Source organism: Cherax quadricarinatus, chromosome 21 (assembly GCF_038502225.1).
Source record: "Cherax quadricarinatus isolate ZL_2023a chromosome 21, ASM3850222v1, whole genome shotgun sequence".
Lineage (NCBI taxonomy): Eukaryota > Metazoa > Arthropoda > Malacostraca > Decapoda > Parastacidae > Cherax > Cherax quadricarinatus.
The window spans coordinates 6898709-6912277 of NC_091312.1; the positions used below are offsets into that span (position 1 = coordinate 6898709).

Consider the following 13569-nt stretch of genomic DNA (forward strand, 5'->3'; position numbering starts at 1 on the left):
AGGGAGAAGGTTTCATGTGGTAGAGCTTGTGTATCCAACCTTTCATTTCACCATTGTCTTCTAATTTCTATGCTCCTTATGCTCTTGATAAATTTCATACAACAGAGCATGTGAAATACAAAGTACAAATAGTGCAATACCTTTACAGTACCAGAATTACATTTTCACACAAAGATTGTGTTATTTGTTTTACAAATTTTCACTATATCGCCAGGAAGTATGACATTTCTGATTATTTATAAAAACGAATTCTTGGGAATATGCACTTGCAATTATGTATGGTTTTTATTCCTTTTTCTGTACTGCAGGACTGGCTGAAACAGACTGGAACAGGGAAGCCAGATAAGGACGAGTTTGTGTGCCCCAGATGTGGTTCCTTCAAAACTGCTTGCCTTGCTACCTTTCGTTCTCACCTATGTAGGGAAGCAGATTATGACAGGTATAGTGCTCTTTCTGTGTTTGACATCTGCACACTACTACTTTGAACACTGTTTAAGGGTTAAACCTTAAAGTCAAGGAACATCAGATGACTAATATCCAGGACTGAAGTTTCTTCTAAACAGTGAGATATTGTAGTGCAGCACACAAGATGGTCAGAAAGTTTTTTGTTAGCCAGTGAAATTTCAGTTTCCACAATAGAGAAGCACAATACTGTTCTTTGATATTATGTTCTCAGCAGTGAAAGGGTTGTAATCTGAAGTCTGAAAAATATATATTTCTATATGTAATTAAAAGACCATTGATAATTTGATATTTTGTTACAGGTACCAGTGTGTGGAATGTGGAGTCTGTAATGCTCTTCTTCCCAGCTTGCAGCGCCATTTCACTAAAATGCATCATGCACCGTTTACGTCTGATTGCTATCTTAATCTTCCTGTAGAAGATGATAAAGAGGCCTGGGTAAGTTTGTTTAACTCTTTGTAGGAGAGGGAAATCTTAAAATGATGTTTCTTTTATACGTTAGGAGACATGTAACTTTTTTACACTACTCTCTTTACCACAAGCAAAAATTGTCCTCCTCTCTCTCTAAGGAGAGGATGCTTGCATCCATAGAAATGAAATGCTACTATACATAAGATACAAAGACACACTGCTGACAGTAATGAACAAAAACAGGTGTAACGTAGGCATTTATGGGGTAATGTTTCACTCTTGTGGAGAACCATATCAAGTCTGTGACTAGAGAAAACTCTGTTGTCACTATTAATGCTTGCTCTGTATCTGTCTTTTCTTTGAGAAGTTTATTATGAGAATCAGTGTGGCTTAATTGAAACATTGCATCATTGTCCCATTTTATGGCCAATTACAGCACAGTACAATGGTCCCAGTATTTATCTGTTCCAAAAGATATATCATACCAGAAAACTAACTTATCTCAAACCCCAAAATAGATGGTTTTATGGTAATTCATTCTAAGACCCCAGAAGTGCAATGTTTACTGTGGCTTAGCCTTGAAGAGTTGGTGGTGTGGTAGTGTTGGGAAGGGCGGGTAGGCTAGAGCTGGTAGGGCAGGGCAAAGCAGGCAGGGAGAGGAACGAGGAGTGCAGTGCAAAGCAGGGCAGGCATTACAGGCAGAGATCGGCTGCAGTCTCCTACTGCCCACGTCTGGTACATGTACAGTCTCATTCCCTCCTCTGGCTGCCTTCCTTCCTTCCACCTTCCCCCACTCCCACCCGTTACTCCCTGTCCCTCCCATTCACCCTGTCTTGTCTCTGGGCTGAGACCCACCCCGTGCACCGATCATTGTGCGTATCATATCTCAAATTTTTCTTAGCAATCCCATATTAAATTCCTTTATAAGGGTACTTTGTAACTTAAAACCATTGTAACTCAAGGGACCACTGTATATGTATTTTTATTGTTCTTTGAAAGGTTGAAAATGTCATCATCCACCAGCAGCATTTGATCAGAGTTTGGCAAGAGAAGGGTTGTGTTGAAGTTAGTTCTGAATCCATATCATCATATACAGTAGGAGCTCAACATGCTGCTCCTGCCAGGGCTTCAGCTAGCACACGTCGCTCTTTAACAAATCTTACGTCTGACTCTGCTTCAAGTAAGTTTTTTTCAGTATTTACCCATAGCCTCCTATTGTGTAACTTAAATATATGCATTTGATCATATTTACATGGCTACGTTCTGTGCGTATGTGTGGGAGAACACTTGTACTTTTGTGTGAACACCACCATTTTTTTTTTAGCAAAGCACTGGAATTATCAATGATGTGTCTACTCTTGATTGATATGATTTATTTAACCGATCTATGTGATACTACTGTATGTCTTGAAATTTGATTATGGTTCACTACTGGAGTTCAGAAATACTGTCATGGATAGTTTCAAGTTGTATGCTAAATAAAATATTGCTTCCAAGTATTTTAATTCAAGCACAGTGTGTTCAGTATAATTTGTCACTGTTACTGTTATATGCATGGAAAATGTTGATGAATGAACACCTCAGTTTAAAATTGTTTAAACACTTCATTAACACAACTTTCTTCAAATGGGAGTTTTTCACTGGAGACCTACCTGAGTATATTAGTAGATTATTATTAAATTCATAGTGATTAGCAGTTTTGATATTTAATTTGCAAAAAGTTTTATCAGAATTATCCTAAAATTAGATAATACTGTTAAAGATTATGATAAGTTTTCCCATGTCACTCTATTTCAAATTAGATGAGCCTAGCAGTAGCATTTAGATCTAATTTATTAAAAATGAGCTACGTGTATTATCAAGGTTTTATGTTTATTTACATGGCTTCTGAGCTATAGTAGTTTAATGGGTATTTATCATGGCATTAATTTGAATTTTTTCATAAATCTCTTTAAATAATTTGCGTAGAGATGTAGTCCCCTTACCATTTAAGTTATTCTTGATGAAAAATGTAGTGCAAAGATATTTAATGAACACCTCCCACTCCTTCCATCTGCCTCTGGTACCTTACCCCCATCCACTAGGTGAGGGTTCCCCCCAGCAAGGTGGTGTTGTTCTGCACGACTCTGGCAGTGAGCGGGGTCGCTTCGTCTGTGACACTTGTGGGTCAGAGTTCCGATCATCTGCTGGACTCAAGAGCCATACCACTGCCATGCACCAAGCCAGGTCTGCTGATGATATGACTTGTGGCCTTTAAGCACCCAGCTTTACTCTAGTGATAGCAAAGTTACTAAAATTTGCATAGTAGTCTGCAGTTATGTTTGCATACAATTAAACAGTAGTTTAATAATACCAGAACTGTAGAATCAAAGTTATGTAGTAAAATCAGTAATTTATAGTTTTATACATCTTTTAAGTATGGAAAGCTTCCTACCTGAGGCTGTCCACTGAAAAAGGAGGTAGCTAGGCTTCCAAATTGAAGAAAAAATATACAATTTTGGCCTCTTCTAAAAATATTGCATAGATTATATATGGGTTGTTTCTCAGATATTTGTCTTTTGATGATATCTACTCTTTATTGAAAACCCAACTTGGACATTTGCCAAAGAATTCCAGGCACTTTTTTTTTCATATGAATAAAGCTGATTCTTCTTGTTTACATTGTTAAATACAATTATGGAAAAAATAGAGATTATCTTCAGCAGCATATTATGTTCTTCAAGGAGGAAACAAATAATTATGATGAATATAAAGATGATAGTGCCTGGGGCTCTAAGAAAAAAGAAAGGGAAGAGGATATTATAAATGTTCAAGTGTGGAATAATAATTGATAACCTGGTAAGTGGCATTCAGCAAGCATGTTCCTATTATTTGGCTTGAACCAGAGCTTGGTTATTGCAGTAACGTCTGTATTTTCTTCAGGTGCAATTAGCTTTCTTCAGGTGCAATTAGCCTTTGGTTATTTATTTCTAGCACTCAAAGTTACATTTCTCTGAACATTTCTTTAGGAGTAGAGAAGATTTTTTTACTCTGTTTTTAACCTCCTCTACCTCCTACTAAGATAAGATGACCAAAAAAGAAACCACCTTCACCATCATTTATTTGCTGTCTTGCTAAAGTCTGCTAACATCACAATTCAAATGATTGTCTAACTACAATATCCTACACCCCTTCAGAGTGCAGGCACTTTCTTTCCCACCTTCAAGACTGAGTCTAACTAGTATATTTCTCTGAATCTCTATAAATGTTTCATTGCTTATTCTCAAGAAAAGAAACTTATTTAACAATTTATCATTCACATTTTCTTATAAAATACAATAATTGTGTGCAGCAGTGATTGATTAATAAAATAATGCCATAATCACCTTTTCTTGTTAACAAGAAATCATGATTGTGGCAGCATTTTATTAATCAGTCATTCATTAGTGCACACAACTCTTTTATTTCATGACAGAATGTGTGCAGTTACTTACAAAATATCGTGTTTTCTCGCAGAGTGAGGACATTTATAGTAATCACAAAATACGAAAGATTACATTTAACTTGATTAGGTTTATAATTGTGTTTTTGAAAATAACGTACGTTTCTGGAATTCCCAAACATGCCAAAAAAAAAATTTCTGAACCTTTATAATTTGTCAGGACTCAAATATGATCTAGTTTTCCATTCTTTACGTACTAGCTGTCATTGCTTGTTGATAGAAATGTAAAAAGAGAGTTGATATAACTCTGTACAACTTATGACAGGTGGTTCCACAACTATCACTTGCCATGGCTGCCACTACCACAATCAGTCACTTGTAAATGTCGGTAAAAATATCATATACAGTGGACTCTTGGTTATCGGCCATTCCGGATATCGGCCAATCCGGTTTTCGCCCACTTTTTGGCCGAAATTCTATCCCGGTTATCAGCCGCTATTTCGGAGAATGGCCATATTGGATGCATCCACCCGCCACTCCTTTCATGAGTCAGTCTGGCTGTGTCTGTGGGCGAGTGAGGAAGCCTCCGCACATTCATCCAAACATTTCACTATAATCCATTGTGTTTTGTGGTTATTGATTGAGTGCAACTGCAAAATAAGCCACCATGAGCCCAAAGAAAGTTCCTAGTAAAGTTCCTTCAGTAAAGAAAGTGAGAAACACGATGGAATTTAAGAAAGAAATTATTGAAAAGTATGAGAGTTGTGTACGTATGCTTGAACTTGCCAGGATATATGGGAAATCCAAATCAACAGTCACTTCCATCCTGGCAAAGAAAGTAGACATCAAGGAAATTAATGTTGCGGAAGAGATAAAGGTGCTAACAAAACAAAGGTCACCGATAATCAAAGATGTGGAGAAGTTATTGTTGGTGTGGATCAACGAAAAACAATTAGTAAGAGATAGTGTTGTAGAGTCGATCATTTCTGAAAAGGCAAGGCAGTTGCATGTGGATCTCGTAAAGAAAATGCCTGGAGCGAGTACTGATGTTAGTGAATTTAGGGCCAGCAAAGGCTGGGTTGAGAGATTTAAGAAGCGTAGTGGCATACACAGTGTTGTAAGGCATGGCGAGGCTGCAAGTTCTGACAAATGTGCAGCCGAAGCATTTGTTGATGAATTCAAGGGGCACATAGAGGCTAAAAGATTCCTCCTCCAACAGGTGTTCAGTTGTGATGAAACAGTCCTCTTTTGGAAGAAAATGCCCAAGAGGACCTACATCATGCAGGAGGAAAAGGCACTGCCAGGACACAAGCCTGTGAAAGACAGGCTTACTCTTTTGCTCTGTGGTAACACTAGTGGGGATTTCAAAGTGAAGTCTTTACTGGTGTATCACTTTGAAACTCCCAGAGTGTTCAAGAAAAACAATGTCATCAAGAGTAAATTGTGTGTGTTGTGGAAGGCTAATAATAAGGCATGGGACACAAGGCACATTTTCATTGACTGGGCCCATGAAGTGTTTGGCTCGAGTGTGAAAAAATACCTCCTGGAAAATAAATTGTCACTCAAGTGTCTCCTGATACTGGACAGTGCTCATGCTCATCCTCCAAACTTGGTAGACCAATTGTCTGTTGAGTTAAGTTTTATAACAGTGAAGTTCTTGCCTCCTAACACCACTCCTCTCATCCAGCCCATGGACTAGCAGCTCATTTCTAACTTCAAAAAACTCTATACGAAAGCAGTGTTTCAAAGGTGCTTTGAAGTAACCTCGGACACTGACTTGACCCTAAGAGAGTTCTGGAGGAATCACTTCAATATCCTCCATTGCATAAGCCTTATAGGTAAGGCTTGGCAGGGAGTGACTTCCAGGATTTTGAACTCTGGAGAAAATGGCGACCAGAATGTGCCCTCGACAAGGATTTTGAAGTTTTTGAAGCTGGCCCTGACGACCCTATGCCTGTTGTGGAATCTATTGTGTCTTTGGGGAAGTCCATGGGGTTGGAGGTGAGTAGCGAGGATGTGGAAGAGTTGGTGGAGGACCACAGGGAAGAGCTAACCACTGAAGAGCTGCAAGACCTTCATCTGGAACAGCAACAGACCACAGCTGAGGAAATTGGTTCAGAGGAGGAGGAAGAGAGAGGGCAGAATGTGCTTTCTTAGTGATTAAGAACATTTGTGCAAGTGGAGGGAGGTGCAAACTTTTGTTGAAAAATATCACCCTGTCCAAGCTCAAACAAGCCATATCTGCAACATGTTCAGTGACAAAACCCTGTCCCACTTCAGGCAAATCTTAAAGAGATGCCAGAAACAGAGCTATCTGGACAGTTTTTTTTTTTTTTTTTTTTTTTTTTTGTGTGTTGTGGTGTGTGTGTGTGTGTGTATGTGTGTGATGAGTCCAGTGACTCTCAAGCTGGTCCCAGTGGCAGTAAAAGACAAAGAAGGGACATAACCCCAGAGAGGGCTTTGATACCTGAAGTCCTTATGGAGGGGGATTCCCCTTCCAAACAATAATCAATCCTCCCTCTCTCCTCCTCCCTGTCTTCCATAAGCCAACAAGAGTCTTCAATAAAGGTATGTAATAGTGATTTAAATGTTCATTTATTTATTTTAGTTAGTTCTTATTGTTTTGTATATGTAAAACTATAGTTAATCTTTAAAAAATGCATTTTTTGTTAATATTTTTGGGTGTCTAGAAAGAATTAATGTTTTTTTTAACAAGTTGGCCATCTCCCACCTAGGCAGGGTGACCCAAAAAGAAAGAATATCCAGAAAAAGAACATACTTTCACCTCACTCATACGTGATCACTGTCTTTGCAGAGGTGCCCAGATACAACAGTTTAGAAGCATATATAACATACCCCTCCAAACTGCCAATATCCCAAACCCCTCATTTAAAGTGCAGGCATTGTACTTCCCATATCCAGTAATCAAGTCTGGATATATAAAAATAACCGGCAAGGCGGTGATGGAGTGAATGATGGTGAAAGTTTTTCTTTTTCAGGCCACCCTGCCTTGGTGGGAATCGGCCAGTGTGATAATAAAAATAAAATAAAATAATAAATTATTAAACAAAAATACCAACCACTCCAACACTATATCCTCCCTGCTTTTAACATTTCTGTCATTATCCCATCAGTTCCAGCTGCTTTACCCCCTTTCATTCTACATAATGCCTCACGCACCTTTCCCCACTCACATCCTGCTCTCCTTCACTCCTAAAAGATGTTATACCTCCCTGGCCAGTGCATGAAATTACCGCCTCCCTTTCTTCATCGACATTTAAAAGTTCCTCATGATATTCGCGCCATCTACCCAATACCTCAAGCTCCCCATCTACTAACTCCCTTACTCTGTTTTTAACTGACAAATCCATTCGTTCCCTAGGTTTTCTTAACTTGTTTATCTCGCTCCAAAATTTTTTCTTATTTTCATTAAAATTTCTTGACAGTGCGTCTCCCACTCTATCATCTGCTCTCCTCTTCCACTCTCTCACCACTCTCTTTCACCTTTCCTTTACTCTCCATATACTCTGCTTTTCTTATAACACTTCTGCTTTGTAAAAACCTCTCATAAGCTACCTTTTTCTCTTATCACACCCTTTACTTCATCATTCCACCAATTACTCCTCTTTTCTCCAGCACCCACCCTCTGTAATGTTAAGATCTACATTATTTAACTTGTGTGGCATGGTTATATTCTTGTCCAACATTTAGAACTTTGCATTTGTCTATATTAAACTGCATCTGCCACTTCTCTGACCATTGCATCAGTCTATTCAAATTATCCTGGAGTGCTCTAATATCCTCATTAGAATGAACTGAACAGCTTATTTTGGTGTTGTCAGCAAATTTGCTTTTGTCGCTATTTATTCCCTCGTCTATGTCGTTTGTGTAAATTGCGAACAAGGGGCCCAACACTGACCCCTGTGGAGCACTGCTTGTGATGTGCCCCCATTCTGATTTCTCCCCATTAATGCAAACTCTGCTGCTATTTGTCAACCTTGCCTCTACCGAGGAAAAAAAATTCTCCTATTCCGTGTGCCTTAAGTTTTCTCAAGAGCTTCTGATGTGGAACCCTATCGAAAGCCTTACTGAACTCCATATACACAATATCATATTCAATACCATGATCTACCTCCTCAAATACCTTAGTGAAGAAAGTAAATTCGTAAGACAGGAATGCCCCTGTGTAAAACTGTGCTGAGATTCATAAATCAATTTATGCCTTTCAGGATGGCTATGAATTGCTTTGGCAATTACTGATTCCATAAATTTACCAACTATGGAAGAAAGGCTTATTGGTCTATAGTTTGAAGCTAAGGACCTGTCACCTGCCTTGTAAATAGGTATTACATTTGCCATTTTCCACTTGTCTGGCACTATGCCAGTTTGTTGTGATATATTGAGAAGATTAGCCAAAGGTATGCTGAGTTCTTCTTTACATTCCTTTAAAACGCTTGCAAACAGTTCATCAGGGCCTGGGGATTTGTTAGGTTTTAATATCTCTAATTGTCTGAGGACCATATCATTAGTTACCCTAACCCTAATCGTGCATAGTTTATCATCATCCTGTTCTATGTAATTTATTATTTCTGGAATTTCACTAGTATCTTCCTGAGTAAAAGCTGAGAGGAGTAGGTATTGAAGAGTTCACACATTTCCTTATCACTGTCGGTGATCTGACCTGAGTTATTCTTAAGTGGGCCTATCTTGTCCCTAATCTTACTTCTGTATACTTGAAAGAACTCTTTTGGGTTAGTCTTCGAATCCCTTACGACTTTAACTTCATTATCCCTTTTTTGCTTTTCTTATTCCTTTTTTATATTTCTCTCTCTAATTGAATATATTGATTATTGATATTGAGATTAAGACAAATGTTAAATGCAGCTAGGGATATAGTTTTTGGAGTGGTTGGTGTGTTGGTTCAGTATATGCAAAAAAGAAGGCAAGGTGCCAAAGGGTTAGCAGAAAGCGTGTATGAAAAAAAATGGTTATAACCATGACCATAATTTTTAAAGGGGTGGACTGGTAAGCCAGCAGAAGGCCTCAGTCAAATGACCAAAAGCTCCAACAGCAGGTCATCATCTGACTAAGACCTGCTTCAGGAGACACTTCTCCTGTTTCCTGACGAACCTTACCTAACCTAACCAGAGCATGTATAGTTCTCTCATATAAGGTAGATGGATGAGAGAGAATGTAAGAATTATAGTAGGTTGGTAGACAGCAACCACCCAAGGAGGTACTACTGTCCTACCAAATAAATGTAAGACAGAAACCTGTATTTGTTTTAAATGATGGTAGGAGTGCTGGTATCTTTTTTTTCTGTCTCATAAACACACAAGATAACAGGTATATCTTGCTGCTTTTACTTACAATTAGGTCACACTACACATACATGTACACATTTATGTATACACACTCATTTGAGTTTTCTTTGCTTTTTCTTAATAATTCTTGTTCTTATTATTTTCCTTTCGTATCCATGAAGAAGTGGAATAAGAATTTTTCCTCCATAAGCCGTGCGTGTTATAAAAGTCAACTAAAATGCCGGGAGCATTGGGCTAGTAACCGCTTTTCCTGTACAGTTTAATATAAATAAAAAGACGAAAACCTTTAAGTTGGGATGTCTGAATGTGCCTGGATATAGTGCGGATGATAAGAAAGAGATGATTGTGGATATTGTGAATGAAAAAAAGTTGGATGTCCTGGCTCTAAGTGGAACAAAGCTAAAGGGAGTAGGAGAGTTTCAGTTCAGAGAAATGAATGGGATTAGGTCAGGGGGAGTAGCAATAATATTGAAGGATCATTTATGGCAGGAGAAGAGGGAATATAAATGCCGGAAGTAATGGGCTAGTAACCCCTTATCCTGTAGACATTTACTAAAAAAGAGAAGAAGAAAAACTTTATAAAACTGGGATGCTTGAATGTGCGTGGATGTAGTGCAGATGACAAGAAACAGATGATTGCTGATGCTATGAATGAAAAGAAGTTGGATGTCCTGGCCCTAAGCGAAACAAAGCTGAAGGGGGTAGAGGAGTTTCGGTGGGGGGAAATAAATGGGATTAAATCTGGAGTATCTGAGAGAGTTAGAGCAAAGGAAGGGGTAGCAGTAATATTGAAGGATCAGTTATGGAAGGAGAAAAGAGAATATGATTGTGTAAATTCAAGAATTATGTGGATTAAAGTAAAGGTTGGATGCGAAAAGTGGGTCATAATAAGCGTGTATGCACCTGGAGAAGAGAGGAATGTAGAGGAGAGAGAGAGATTTTGGGAGATGTTAAGTGAATGTATAGGAGCCTTTGAACCAAGTGAGAGAGTAATTGTGGTAGGGGACCTGAATGCTGAAGTAGGAGAAACTTTTAGAGAGGGTGTGGTGTAAATGCCAGGTGTAAATGAAAATGGGAGCCCTTTGATTGAACTTTGTATAGAAAGGGGTTTAGTTATAGGTAATACATATTTTAAGAAAAGGAGGATAAATAAGTATACAAGATATGATGTAGGGTGAAATGACAGTAGTTTGTTGGATTATGTATTGGTAGATAAAAGACTGTTGAGTAGACTTCAGGATGTACATGTTTATAGAGGGGCCACAGATATATCTGATCACTTTCTAGTTGTAGCTACACTGAGAGTAAAAGGTAGATGGGATACAAGGAGAATAGAAGCATCAGGGAAGAGAGAGGTGAAGGTTTATAAACTAAAAGAGGAGGCAGTTAGGGTAAGATATAAACAGCTATTGGAGGATAGATGGGCTAATGAGAGCATAGGCAATGGGGTCGAAGAGGTATGGGGTAGGTTTAAAAATGTAGTGTTGAGTGTTCAGCAGAAGTTTGTGGTTACAGGAAAGTGGGTGCGGGAGGGAAGAGGAGCGATTGGTGGAATGATGATGTAAAGAGAGTAGTAAGGGAGAAAAAGTTAGCATATGAGAAGTTTTTACAAAGTAGAAGTGATGCAAGGAGGGAAGAGTATATGGAGAAAAAGAGAGAGGTTAAGAGAGTGGTGAAGCAATGTAAAAAGAGAGCAAATGAGAGAGTGGGTGAGATGTTATCAACAAATTTTGTTGAAAATAAGAAAAAGTTTTGGAGTGAGATTAACAAGTTAAGGAAGCCTAGAGAACTAATGGATTTGTCAGTTAAAAATAGGAGAGGAGAGTTATTAAATGGAGAGTTAGAGGTATTGGGAAGATGGAGGGAATATTTTGAGGAATTGTTAAATGTTGATGAAGATAGGGAAGCTGTGATTTCGTGTATAGGGCAAGGAGGAATAACATCTTGTAGGAGTGAGGAAGAGCCAGTTGTGAGTGTGGGGGAAGTTCGTGAGGCAGTAGGTAAAATGAAAGGGGGTAAGGCAGCCGGGATTGATGGGATAAAGATAGAAATGTTAAAAGCAGGTGGGGATATAGTTTTGGAGTGGTTGGTGCAATTATTTAATAAATGTATGGAAGAGGGTAAGGTACCTAGGGATTGGCAGAGAGCATGCATAGTTACTTTGTATAAAGGCAAAAGAGAGTGCAAAAATTATAGGGGGATAAGTCTGTTGAGTATACCTGGTAAAGTGTATGGTAGAGTTATTATTGAAAGAATTAAGAGTAAGACGGAGAATAGGATAGCAGATGAACAAGGAGGCTTTAGGAAAGGTAGGGGGTGTGTGGACCAGGTGTTTACAGTGAAACATATAAGTGAACAGTATTTAGATAAGGCTAAAGAGGTCTTTGTGGCATTTATGGATTTGGAAAAGGCGTATGACAGGGTGGATAGGGGGGCAATGTGGCAGATGTTGCAGGTGTATGGTGTAAGAGGTAGGTTACTGAAAGCAGTGAAGAGTTTTTACGAGGATAGTGAGGCTCAAGTTAGAGTATGTAGGAAAGAGGGAAATTATTTCCCAGTAAAAGTAGGCCTTAGACAAGGATGTGTGATATCACCGTGGTTGTTTAATATATTTATAGATGGGGTTGTAAGAGAAGTAAATGCGAGGGTCTTGGCAAGAGGCGTGGAGTTAAAAGATAAAGAATCACATAAAGTGGGAGTTGTCACAGTTGCTCTTTGCTGATGACACTGTGCTCTTGGGAGATTCTGAAGAGAAGTTGCAGAGATTGGTGGATGAATTTGGTAGGGTGTGCAAAAGAAGAAAATTAAAAGTGAATACAGGAAAGAGTAAGGTTATGAGGATAACAAAAAGATTAGGTGATGAAAGATTGGATATCAGATTGGAGAGAGAGAGAGTATGGAGGAGGTGAATGTATTCAGATATTTGGGAGTGGACGTGTCAGCGGATGGGTCTATGAAAGATGTGGTGAATCATAGAATTGATGAGGGGAAAAGGGTGAATGGTGCACTTAGGAGTCTGTGGAGACAAAGAACTTTGTCCTTGGAGACAAAAAGGGGAATGTATGAGAGTATAGTTTTACCAACTCTCTTATATGGGTGTGAAGCATGGGTGATGAATGTTGCAGCGAGGAGAAGGCTGGAGGCAGTGGAGATGTCATGTCTGAGGGCAATGTGTGGTGTGAATATAATGCAGAGAATTTGTAGTTTGGAAGTTAGGAGGAGGTGCGGGATTACCAAAACTGTTGTCCAGAGGGCTGAGGAAGGGTTGTTGAGGTGGTTCGGACATGTAGAGAGAATGGAATGAAACAGAGTGACTTCAAGAGTGTATCAGTCTGTAGTGGAAGGAAGGCGGGGTAGGGGTCGGCCTAGGAAAGGTTGGAGGGAGGGGGTAAAGGAGGTTTTGTGTGCGAGGGGCTTGGACTTCCAGCAGGCATGCGTGAGCGTGTTTGAAAGGAGTGAATGGAGACAAATGGTTTTTAATACTTGACGTGCTGTTGGAGTGTGAGCAAAGTAACATTTATGAAGGGGTTCAGGGAAACTGGCAGGCCGGACTTGAGTCCTGGAGATGGGAAGTACAATGCCTGCACTCTGAAGGAGGGGTGTTAATGTTGCAGTTTAAAAACTGTAGTGTAAAGCACCCTTCTGGCAAGACAGTGATGGAGTGAATGATGGTGAAAGTTTTTCTTTTTCGGGCCACCCTGCCTTGGTGGGAATCGGCCAGTGTGATAATAAAAAAAAAATAAATAAATAAATAAATTCAAGGATTATGTGGAATAAAATAAGAGATGTGAAAAGTGAGTTATAGTAGGTGTTTATGCACCTGGAAAAGAGAGAAGTGTAGAGGAGACAGAGATTGATTTTGGGAAATTTTGAGTGCATGGGGAATTTTGAACCAAGTGAGAGAGTACTTATGATGGGGGACCTAACTGCTAAAGTGGGTGAAACTGTTAT

At 39.1% G+C, this 13569-nt stretch overlaps 1 protein-coding gene across 5 annotated transcripts in view; it reads left to right on the forward strand.

Moving 5' to 3' along the window:
• LOC128689188 (uncharacterized) overlaps nt 1-13569 on the forward strand; it is a 433687-nt gene that overhangs the window by 364330 nt on the left and 55788 nt on the right. For 4 of the 5 annotated variants that reach the window (XM_070087146.1, XM_070087144.1, XM_070087148.1 and 1 more), the window contains 4 exons: nt 309-439; nt 765-900; nt 1873-2053; nt 2958-3099. In XM_070087146.1, the coding sequence (XP_069943247.1) occupies nt 309-439; nt 765-900; nt 1873-2053; nt 2958-3099 (590 nt within the window). The remainder of the gene's footprint in view (nt 1-308; nt 440-764; nt 901-1872; nt 2054-2957; nt 3100-13569) is intronic. The other variant, XM_070087149.1, reaches the window with a different exon arrangement.